The sequence below is a fragment of the Diachasmimorpha longicaudata genome, chromosome 15, assembly GCF_034640455.1.
Source record: "Diachasmimorpha longicaudata isolate KC_UGA_2023 chromosome 15, iyDiaLong2, whole genome shotgun sequence".
Classification (NCBI taxonomy): Eukaryota; Metazoa; Arthropoda; class Insecta; order Hymenoptera; family Braconidae; genus Diachasmimorpha; species Diachasmimorpha longicaudata.
Genome location: NC_087239.1, coordinates 5,086,690 through 5,097,658, shown reverse-complemented (window position 1 = coordinate 5,097,658; position 10,969 = coordinate 5,086,690). Strand labels below are relative to the sequence as shown.

Below are 10,969 nucleotides of genomic sequence, written 5' to 3'. Positions count from 1 at the left end.
TACCCTGATACACAAATTGAACTGTAAACAATTTGATTCCGACATCTAATTATCAAATACAATTTATCCAAATTCATATTACAAAATAGAATTATATGTAATGAAATTACAAAATATGTTCATCTTGAAAGAAATATTTATTTTGGTACCGAGATAACTAACAGAAAAAAATTATTAGTGAATAAGTTAAAAATTCAGGTCTACAATTCTATCAGATATTTACAATAATGAATATCATCGTCGCATTCATCAATTATGAGGATACAATTTGTATAAAGTATATTAAAAAATTGATATTCTGGGTTTATTTCAATCTTTAGTCCTAAACATCCTTGTTCGAAGAAGAGAAACTCCCCTGTACACAAGGGAGAGTCTGTTAAAGCGTTTTTAACTATTCAGATCATTCTAACCAGTATCTTCATCGGTAACCAAAGTCCAATGTTAATTGTGAGGATCATTTGCAGAAATTTTGATTCTCAATCGCGTTTTTAAATTCTATTGCGCTTCACTAGTGAAGGCACCACTAATGCACCTGATTAAATTCTGTAAAAATTCTGGTAATTAAAACAGAATATTTCGCGTTACTAGGAGATAATTTCCAGGTCTGTTAGTCCTATTCGAAGTTCAATGGTTCAATTGCTTTTCGTAATTTACATCCTATGTACAAAATTATTCAGCTTCGGCGCTCATAATTCAACATCGAGTATTTAAATTCCAGTGATGAATACCAGTGTCTAAAAATATCCGGGAATCGCTCACTTAATTAAATGATATCATGATTTCGAAATGAAGTCGACTGTACGTCCGTCTAGAGCCATTTAAATTGTTGAAATAATGCGGAATAAAATTCATGGCTCTCTCACATGAAATATTTATCGATTTCGAATGTAAAATTATGATTTCGTGAGTCAGAATTTTCCTCAAATATTTCTCGAAAAAAGGAAGTCCGAAAAATGGCAAGAACTGCGAGGCGAATGACTCCAGGACAAATGAAATTTTGTCCAGTACTTTTGAAATATTTTGGGCCATTGTTCGTTGAAGAGACTGGAAAGAATGGGAGCGACCTCAGCAACATGAGGATTTAGCAGGTTCAGCCTCGACTAGATTGAAGTCAAGCCCCCCAGGGCGTGCAAAACCAGTCTTGATGCCGTCCCAGCCATCCTCTACCTTGTACTCGCCAGTTTTAATTCTGTTGTACACCTCCTGCGTTACAACACGAAAAGCCTCGGTGACGTTGACACCAGTCTTGGCACTAGTCTCAATGTGATGAATGCCATTTTGATCGGCGAAAGATCGTGCCTCCTCCTTGGAGACCTCCCTCCTTCCTCCATTGGTCACCAGATCGAGTTTGCAGCCGACGAGGGCGAAGACAGGTCGATGGGGCTCTATGTGCCTGCGAGCTTCCATCATCCACTGGGGAATGTGCTCGAAACTCGCTCGATTGCAGACGTCGTACACCAGGAGGGCACCCACGGAATTTCTGTAGTAGGATTTCGTGATTGATCTGCAAAAAAAAACATTTACTTCCCTTATTTACTGGGGTATAAAACGCTTGTTGATGAGAAATAAAAATTGTAATAAAAATTACACCTTCTTGACTAATGAAGCGCGTTAAATAGCAATTTCAATATTTTCTGGACACTGATCATCTGTAATTACAAACCTAAATCTCTCCTGCCCAGCTGTATCCCACAACTGCAACTTGATCCTTGTCCCATCGTCCACGTCTATCAGTCTCGCGAAGAAATCCACACCAACCGTAGGATCTGACAGCTGACCGAAAAACAAACGAGATATTATGAGCTCCAATAAATATAAAAGGATAATGAATTAAGCGAAAAGTTGCTCTCACATTTTACACAACAAATATATTTATTTATTCCTTCGTGTGGATCATTTCTGTCATGAGGATTTCATTTCTTTTGTTACTTTTATGAATTAATTATCATCACCATCATCTGACGATCACCCATTCCCTCTTTATTTAGTTATCTCCCCCCAGTTTCCCATTAAAAAATCACGTCTTTCATTTATCTCTATCTCTACAACAATGTCGTAATAACAATTCTTACAACGCAAAATGATGGTAAAACCTAACCTTCGCAGAATCCAATAGCTATTCAAAATACCAGACAATTGCGTCATACCTCCAAAATAACTTCGAAAGTTCGTCATAAAGACTTCAATTCCCCAGACGATGGAATAAAAAAATTGATAAATGAAAATAAACAACCGACAGTTCAGTCCCCAGAGTAATAACCACATGCAATCGTCGATGACTCCAACAGGTTGTCTCCCATTAATCCTAATGACACAAGATAAAAAATCACAATTACCTCCGCAAATTTTCCATCCGTAAAATACTTGAGCAAGGAACTCTTTCCCACTGTGCTGTCGCCAATCAGAATCAGTCGAAATTGATAGTCAAAAATTGGCTCCACCATATTGTCTATTTTTTTTATTTGTTATAAACTATTGATCAGAGCTGAATCCATACACACACTTCAACAATCTCTCACTGGTGTCTCGTGGGTTCAAAGGTGATATTCTATTCATGGGTGCACAGAGCTTAAAAAAAAAGGACAACACAATGGTGTCGTTTATTTTGCGAGAATCGCGATCACAGCTGACCGTGACATACCTACTGGAAGGGTTCTTCTGGTACTTGGGGAGACTTGCGCGAACCTCACACTCCTTGTACACATCCTCTACTGATTCGACGCACACCAAGAGAACGACTGACGTTGCGGGAAGTTTACAAATCCTCTACGACGTAATTAAATTTTCTAACATTGTTTCTTGTCTACTTTTGTCGCACTAACTGATGTTGTCCTGAGGCCACGATCCCATTTTTGGCGATGGAACCTTGCACTATCGATTTTTCGGTGTTTGTCCGTGAGTCTTTGATGGTTTTGCCTGGGAGATTGTACTTTTTTCAAGTGTTGTGACTTGGACTTCAATGAAGTCCCTTCCTAGAGCTGTCTCCGAAGGGCAGACACTAGCCAAAGTCCTTGGGATTTTGAAAGGGTCAACTGTCTGATTGTTTTTAGCAAAATGAACTGATGCTGTTGTTTGGGTGAGGTTTACACTGACGCAAAAATGTTTCATTAGTTTCTCATTTATTTTTGAATAAATAATGTGCGTAGTGTCCTCTGTCTGCCACGTGCAGAACCCTCATCCCTGCCGGGTATTTGGAAGTGGTGAACTACAAACGCTTCTCAATCGATACGGAGCGAAATTATTGAACTCATGTTGGGCTTTCAATTATTTATTAAAAAATTAATGAGACACTAACAAAACATTTTCAGCTCAGTGCGAACCAGTACAAATCTCATATACACCAGAGTTTTAGTTGACTTTGCAAAAAGCAATTACTGGTTGGCGATCCTCATAGGAATCATCACCAGAAGCTTCATGACTCGACGGGAAAGTCAATCCTCAATGTCAACTACATTTCCCATAAGTTCTTAATCATAAGATATAAAAGTAGTATAAAAGTGTCGCCATTATAAAATAATCAGTACAAATAACGCGTCAGAAATGTATCACAACATTTACCGGATTTTTTTTTTGTAAACAAGATTTAAAAAATTTACATGAAGAGTTTTTTACCCGATGTGCATCCAAAAGTGGACGTCCTGATGCCCTAGGGTTCACAAGGGAATCGCTCGTTGGATTAATCCTAATCTCCGATATCTATTCTACAATTTTACCTAATAAATTAATCAAAAATTGTCTAATTGTTCACTTCGCAGAGCAGCATGTAGTTTCTCCTCAAATTTCTGACTCGCCAGTCGTTGCCTCTCCAGAAGTCCTTCCAGCTTATCAGTCATACTCTGGACCTCTGAAAGATGACTCTTACTTTCCTCAAATAACGATTTCGCGACTACTGAATTGTCCCTATCAGAGATGCTGTCGAACTCCTCGATCACCATCGATATATCCAGATTCTCCTTGTCAGCCTCTTCCTCGAGTCGTCTCCTCTTCACGACAGACGTCTCGTGAGGTTCTGAGGCACCCACCTTGGCCTCGTAATTCAAGAAAACATTCGATTTGAACCACCAGGGCAACGTTCTGAACAATTTTATATGATTTTTATCGTAGACAACCGACAACTCCGGTGCCACGAGGCGAATTTTCCCTTTGATTATCTCAGTGAGAACGTGCACGAAATTTGGCTGCTCTCTACTGTTGGACATGAAGAAAATATTGCTCAGGATGTTGCAGGATATTGCTTCGTAAGCTGATCCTCCCAGTGTTGTCTTGCAGTACTGGATGACGGACTTGTGGAGCTCGACGATGTTGTCAATGGGCCAGTCGAATCTGTAGACATAGAAACATGAGTTCAAGTGAATGAAGAAATTTCAGGGAATAATCAGGAAGGCATGTCTTCAGTAGAGGACAATTGTCCAGACACTAATCAACAAAAAATCCTAACTCGAAAGATCTAGAAACGATTGTCATGATCAGATGCATTACTTTTGGGGGTAGGAAACCTATGAGATAATTTTTAGGGTAGTTTTTGTAATAAATGACGTTCTGACATCGAACTTACGGCCATGGCGGCAGTATGAATCCCTCAAGAATGTCCTCGATGTTCCCCCTGCTCTCCTCCCCCTTCCAGCCCTCCCCGAAGTACTCATAACTGCAGGGTACATCAAAGTCCTTGGGCAGAAGTGGGCTGAACTCAGTTGGGAAGTCAGTGTACATCAAACTCTCGGGATCAAGAATGACATCCATCAGTCGCCCTACAGCCTCATTATGCAGATCAATGATGAACTTGGGATCATCGGTGGCCGCCTTCAGAGCTGCATTGAAGGGTCCATGACCAGCGATCCTCAGCCACAGCTCGTCAGTCAAGCAATTCTCAACGACATCTCTCAGATGGTCCATCTCCAGTGGAATGGGCGTTGATCTGTTCAAGCTCAGCCATAGAACAGCCGTTTGAGTTAACTTCAGAATGTTGTCCTCGTCAATCACCTTCTCCCGGTGGACAGTGTACTCCGAGATGTACTCAGCCTTGAGCAGGTTCTCCAGTTCAGCCTTGAGTTCCAACCGCTCGGAGCCCTGGTCGTCCCCCAAGATGATGAAGACCAGAGGAATGGGCATGAGCTTCTGCCTTGATAGAACAGTCTTCGTGAGTCTCCTGGCAACCCCTTTAGGGTCCTCATCGGCCATCGCTATGAAGAAGAGTCCATCCATTCCCACGACATCATCCTCCCCAGCGGTCCCCTCACAGTGTTTAATACAAATGTTCAGGGATTCGTAGGGATTTGGCTTGTATGTCTTGATGATGGGGTCTACCCTGCTGTTTTCCGGACTCAGGTACTGGTTCATGATGTTCTTGTACCTCCACAGAAGCACCCTGTTCTCCAACAAGGGCCAAGACACCACCATCTTCCAGAACATAATTGACGTTGGATCTGTGTCAAGAGTTCTCGCGTTCTCCTTCAATCCAGAGTAGATTTTCAACTCAACTGGACTGATATACTTCAACGTGTCTTGGTCGATCGATTTGTTGGACCTCCTCCTCATGTTCTGAATCACCAAGTCCTGGTCTTTGCGGTAGAGAGACTTGGCGCAGGCTTCGAGGGAATATTTTGGCAGCCACACTGGAGTGTTGTCCAGAGCTTTCCTCTGCTCTCGTTTCTTCTTGGCATTTCGCTGCCAAATTCTGTAACACTTCATAACTGTTCTGGTCCTGATTCTCTTGGAGACCTCCTCAAGCCCCCTCTCGATGTACAACTCCTCATCTAGGACCTTTTTGCAGTCTTCCTGGATGACTTCCTTCAGTAAATCCTCTGACATCTTCAGACTCAGTCTTTCCAAGATCTTCACCTTGTCGATGAGCTGTTTCAACACTGAAGAGCAAATGTCGTGGACCACTTCCTGTTCTATTTCACTCGCATATCTCTTGGTGTCTTCCTCCACCTCCTGAAGACGTTGCTCACAGGCGAGGGATCCTTGTCTCAGTTCGTTATCTTCCTGTCTTCTCTTCTCCTCAGCAATTTCCGAGTGTGACCTTCTCTTCGTTGGGGACTCCTTCGGTTTTATTGGCTGAGAGGGTTTGAATAAGATCTCTGGTTTCTGAACTTCGGAGGCAGTGAACACTAGACAACTGGGCCCTGACTCAGGCAGAGCAAAGGCACTCCCCTGAATTGCCCCAGAGAAAATCGATTCACTCCTTCGATTCATCCCCTCCCTACCTTGTCCGGAGGATTCAGAAACGTCTGGCTTCGCAAAAACACTGGCATTAGCACTTGAAAACGAGAACCCAGTCTGACCATCGAACGGATTGCTCCCTCTTGGTTTAGAGGAAAATATTGAGTCAGAGGACACCTTCAAGCCCTCTTCTGTTGAAAAACTGAATTTCCCTTCGGAGGCGTTGTTCCAGAACGTCGACGAGAACGTTCCCTTCGTCGCTGGAACATCCCCGTTCTGCCCATCATCAGCAGCTTCATAGTCTTCCACCTCCTCCTCTGCCTCCTCTTCCTCCTCGATCTCTTCATCCTGCATCTCATCTCCATTATCCTCTTCAAACTCCATCCCAAAGGTTTTGCGTCTCATGGAAGGTATCTCCTCGACATCCTCCTCCAAGTACTCATAAGGATCCCTCTCCTCCTCCTCCTCCTCCTCCTCCTCCTCAATGATCCCCCGATTTTGATCACTAGCATTGATCGCCTCTGGCTTCAGGTACCCCTGATCGTCGAAGCTATTGTGGGACTTGTGGCCCAGGTACACCTGCTCTGGCATTACCCCACCAGCCATGGCCTGCCCATACGAATACCCCATCTTCATTCTTTTCGCCTCCACGAGACTGATTGCCCTCCCCTCGTCCATCACAGGGGGTGGGAGATTGACATTCTGTCTGTTCAGGACGATATTCATCTCGTCGCTGGATACACTCAGGTCAGCATTCTCGCAGAAGGCGATCGCCTCGCTCTCATCGTCAAAACCCAGGATGTCCATGAACTCGTACAGGGGATACGCTGTAGAGGCAGTCCTGCAGTAAGCCTTCACCATGACAGTGAGACCCTTGACCCTCATCTGGAAGAAGTACCTCAGCATCAGGCAAGCGTTCAGGTACGTTGTCCTTCTCACAAGTTTGAAAAATCTCGAGAAATTGTTGGACTGAATCGACGAGAACACCTGAATGGCAAATTTCACTTCTGGAGAACTTTGAATGACCTTGGGAAGCTCCTTGAGATCCCACATAAAGCTGGTGTTATCAAGATTCAGCAGAATTATGTAACCCCGAAATTCAGCTTCGTTTCTGCAGGTGATCCCCTGCACCCTCAGATCGTGGTACATGTACTTGAGGGTCTGGAGGCACTTGGTGAGGTTTTCGGTGTTGATTTTTTTGTCGAAGACAGCTGTCTCCTCGGCGCAGAGGCGCTCCGAGCAGACAATGTGAAATCTCGCGCACTGTTCCACCAGTTCAACGGTGTCCAAGCAACACAAGTCCTGGAGTGTTATGTCCTTTCGAATTCCCCTGGTCCTGTCCCAGACGAAATGGTACCACTCAGCCAGGTTGGTTCCCTCCTCGTCGCAGAGATTGACTATTTCGTGGAGGAGGTAGCTCATCGTCATTTTCAGGGACTCAACTGGACGGAGATCCTGGGGCATTGGCTCAGCCTGGTCTGCTGAGGATCTTGAGTACTGTTTGATTGCTGTCTCGTGAGATATTTTATATTCCGCGCAGTTCACCTGCTCGTAGGAAGCTACTTGTCTTTGGAATTCTCGCATCAATCGCTCCTTCTCAGGGCACATGTCTGGACATGTGCCACGAGTCTTCTTGGCTGTCTCCAGGGTGTGTCTCTTGACTTGTTTCAACCTCATCAGTCTGTCCCGGGCCTCTAGAATTTTATATTTGTCCTCACTGGTACTTCCTGCCCTCCGAATTATTCCCTGGAGATCTCTGGCTGAGGCTGTGGATGAGTAGAATGGAATTTGACTCTCGACCTCTCCTCGGGGAGGTCCTCGTTCGAGTGCCATTGTTTTTTCGGATTTGGACGACTTCGTGGAGGGCCTGGATCTTCTCGAGGTCGATTGGGGTATGTCACTGCTCTTCACGGGGATATCGCCGGGGAGGTTATATTCTACACCGATCATTGCTTCGAGTTCTGTGCGAATATCTTCGTCGTCGGGTCGCAGGTGCTGGGAGAAGGGATTTTTCGAAGGGTCTTTTCTCTTCAATGATTTTTTGGACATTTTTTGGGGATTTAGGAAGCACTATTCACTTTTAATAACAAACTAAGGCACTACTGTTTTGGAAGGAGAAACAACATAACAAGTCATAAGACATTACTGATTTACTGTGGGTAACGAAAGGAGATTGAGGGCCGCTTGTCGGTATGGTAGGGACTTACATGGATACTTACCATGTGAGCCACCCCATTTGAACTTCTAGTTAGTCAGGGGATGTGCAAGAATCGAGCATGTGGATTTTGAGGTTAGTTTCTCAGTGATAAACAAGTCCGTGAAACTCGAAGCATTTGTGCTTTTTATTGTTAATTAGTAAGTGCAAAGTATGAGGAAAATAAAACAAAAAGGCTCCTCTTCGTGGAAGCCTTTAACCCTGGAGGGTACGATACTTTCATCAGGTGTCGAGGGATTAATTGGTATTGAGGAACTAGCCGACTACAGTCTCGAGAATAAATCAGAGAAATCATCGAAACGAAAGGTATTTACGATTACAATATTATTTATTTGATTACTACAATATTTCCCGTGAATAAATATAAATAATAAGTAATTTTTCAATCAAAAAATAAATTCATCAAGAGCTACATAATTTCCGAAGGAAATTCTTGCCTTCAGATATCCCAGGATTCTTCCGAAGAATCTGATCTAGAAGACATCCCAGTCCGGTGCGAAAAAAAATCGCCCGATGTGAAGAAGAAGAAAAAAAAGGGAAAAACTGCTGTTCAAAAATCCTCAGCAGCTCTCCCAGAAGAAAATCCCCTCGCCAGTGAACCCGACGATTCAGCCTTCAGTGCAGAAGCCTGGACGGCCCTAGGTGTTCCCGCGGTGATCGTGAAGGCCCTGAAGGACCTGAGATTCTCTACCCCCACGTCGATCCAAGCCCTGACCCTCCCCCCAGCCATTCTAGGTCGAAGAGACATCCTGGGAGCTGCAGAGACAGGGAGTGGGAAGACCCTAGCCTTCGGCATTCCCATCCTAACCGGAATTTTGGACCTGAAGGCTAGAGATTCCGAGGTCAATGGACCGCTCGACGCTTCAGAAAAAACCGCCGGTTGTGGAGCAACGAACAGTGGCTGGATAGTCTCATCAGAGGCTAATGACAATTCCGTAGAAAAAAAATCAGATGACTCCGAGGAAGAGTTGGAAACTCCCCGTGAGGAGGGTATGGGTTGCGTCCGAGTAATCGAGAACATCGACTTGAACGACCTGTCGGCTCCTTCCCACCTCCCCAGGCCTCTCTACGCCCTCATCCTGACACCCACCCGAGAACTGGCAATTCAGATAAAGAATCACATCAGCAGAGCAGCGAAGTACACTGACATTAAAGTAGCAGTGGTTGTGGGCGGAATGGCGGCAGTAAAACAAGAGAGAATTCTCAGCAAGGGTCCGGAGATTGTTATAGCCACTCCAGGGCGTTTGTGGGAGCTGATAGACCAGGGAAATCCTCATTTGAGCCGACTGGATTCCCTCAAGTACCTGGCCATTGACGAGACAGATCGAATGTTGGAGAAGGGGCATTTCCAAGAGCTCCATCAGATTCTGGAGCGAATCAATGGCAACGAAATAACCATTGGAGAACGTCAGAACTTCGTTTTTTCGGCTACCCTAACCCTGGTTCACGATGTTCCCGATTACCTCCAGAGGAAGAAGAAGACCAACAACAGGAGCAAGATTTTCAAGCTGACCCCTGGTCAGAAGCTCCAGAAGATCGTGTCCCTTCTGAGGATTAAAAATCCCAAGACTGTTGATGTCACGAAGGCCAGAGGCACTGCTGGGACATTGACTGAATGTAGAATCACTTGTACAATGGATCATAAAGATTATTATCTGTATTACTTCCTGAAGAGGCATCAGGGCAGGACTTTGGTGTTTTGCAATAGCATTGGCTGCGTCAAGAGGCTGGCAACGCTGTTTGGTATTCTAGAGTGTAATCCACTGCCTCTGCATGCCAGTATGCAGCAGAGACAGCGACTGAAGAATTTGGAAAAATTCCAGGAAGATCCCAATTGTCTTTTAATAGCTACTGATGTGGCTGCCAGGGGTCTGGACATTCCCAACGTCGAGCATGTTATTCATTATCAGGTCCCCAGGACATCGGAGGGTTATGTTCACAGGAGTGGGAGAACTGCTCGTGCACAGAAGGAGGGAATTACTGTCTTGATGATGGAACCTTCTGAATTACCTTATTATACGAAACTCTGCAAGACCCTTGGACATACCAAGGACATACCGACGTTTCCAGTGGTGGATCGGCTTCTGGTGGCGGTGAAGGAGAGGGTCAATGTCGCCAGGGAGATTGACAAGCTGGAGCTCAGGTGCAGGAGAGATAATGTGCAGAAGGGATGGTTGAAGAAGGCGGTGGAGGAGATGGACCTTGTGTTGGATGAGGAGCAGATAGAGAGTACTATGGAATCCAGGGAGTCGGCTGAGCTCAGGAGACAGCTTAAGGGGAAGAGGCAGAAGCTCAATGGCTTGCTTTCCACACCTCTGTTCCCCAAGGGATTTTCCGGGAAGTATTTGGACATGAATGAACCTCTACAGGGACTTCAGCAGGACAAGCAGACGGCGGTGGAAGTGATGAAGCAGGTCATTGATGAAAAACCCAGGGGGAAAGAGCAAAAACCCAATGGAGTCGCGAAAAAAAGCAAGAGTATCAGGAAACGCAAAGTGAAACGGGTGACAAAATCTTTGAACTAATGGAGAACGTTGTGAATATGGTAGATTAAATAAAAAGACAGTTTATTACAAATAATTGATTTATTTC

At 44.5% G+C, this 10,969-nt stretch overlaps 3 protein-coding genes across 5 annotated transcripts; 1 reads left to right on the top strand and 2 right to left on the bottom strand.

Annotated features, from left to right (window-relative positions):
• Nucleotides 1–118: 118 nt before the first annotated feature.
• On the bottom strand, nt 119–3,104 carry LOC135169622 (ras-related protein Rab-39B). 3 transcript variants are annotated; one of them, XM_064134781.1, is made up of 4 exons: nt 2,642–3,104; nt 2,337–2,568; nt 1,664–1,773; nt 119–1,504 (listed from the first exon to the last, which is right to left on the bottom strand). In XM_064134781.1, the coding sequence occupies exons 2-4, from the start codon at nt 2,442–2,444 to the stop codon at nt 1,066–1,068; spliced, it is 657 nt and encodes a 218-aa protein (XP_063990851.1). In that variant the 5' UTR covers nt 2,445–2,568; nt 2,642–3,104; the 3' UTR covers nt 119–1,065. The 3 variants fall into 3 exon arrangements, with proteins under 3 accessions (XP_063990851.1, XP_063990852.1, XP_063990850.1); XM_064134782.1 differs by having other exon boundaries at nt 2,646–3,104; XM_064134780.1 differs by having other exon boundaries at nt 2,337–3,104.
• A 148-nt stretch (nt 3,105–3,252) lies between these two features.
• On the bottom strand, nt 3,253–8,304 carry Xmas (xmas). Its single transcript, XM_064134754.1, has 2 exons — nt 4,556–8,304; nt 3,253–4,323 (listed from the first exon to the last, which is right to left on the bottom strand). Exons 1-2 carry the CDS (start codon nt 8,209–8,211, stop codon nt 3,726–3,728), a joined length of 4,254 nt encoding a protein of 1,417 aa, XP_063990824.1. The 5' UTR covers nt 8,212–8,304; the 3' UTR covers nt 3,253–3,725.
• A 74-nt stretch (nt 8,305–8,378) lies between these two features.
• On the top strand, nt 8,379–10,950 carry LOC135169617 (uncharacterized protein). The gene is made up of 2 exons (XM_064134772.1): nt 8,379–8,683; nt 8,821–10,950. The coding sequence occupies exons 1-2, from the start codon at nt 8,531–8,533 to the stop codon at nt 10,900–10,902; spliced, it is 2,235 nt and encodes a 744-aa protein (XP_063990842.1). The 5' UTR covers nt 8,379–8,530; the 3' UTR covers nt 10,903–10,950.
• Nucleotides 10,951–10,969: the final 19 nt, after the last annotated feature.

Coding starts and splice junctions, on each gene's coding strand:
- Xmas (XM_064134754.1), bottom strand. CDS start 8,211: ATGTCCAAAAAATCATTGAAGAGAAAAGACCCTTCGAAAAATCCCTTC. Junction 4,324..4,555: donor TTCATACTGCCGCCATGGCC/GTAAGTTCGATG, acceptor CTATGTCTACAG/ATTCGACTGGCCCATTGACA.
- LOC135169622 (XM_064134780.1), bottom strand. CDS start 2,444: ATGGTGGAGCCAATTTTTGACTATCAATTTCGACTGATTCTGATTGGC. Junction 1,774..2,336: donor CGGATGGAAAATTTGCGGAG/GTAATTGTGATT, acceptor TTTTTCGGTCAG/CTGTCAGATCCTACGGTTGG. Junction 1,505..1,663: donor GCTGGGCAGGAGAGATTTAG/GTTTGTAATTAC, acceptor TTTTTTTTGCAG/ATCAATCACGAAATCCTACT.
- LOC135169617 (XM_064134772.1), top strand. CDS start 8,531: ATGAGGAAAATAAAACAAAAAGGCTCCTCTTCGTGGAAGCCTTTAACC. Junction 8,684..8,820: donor AGAAATCATCGAAACGAAAG/GTATTTACGATT, acceptor TCTTGCCTTCAG/ATATCCCAGGATTCTTCCGA.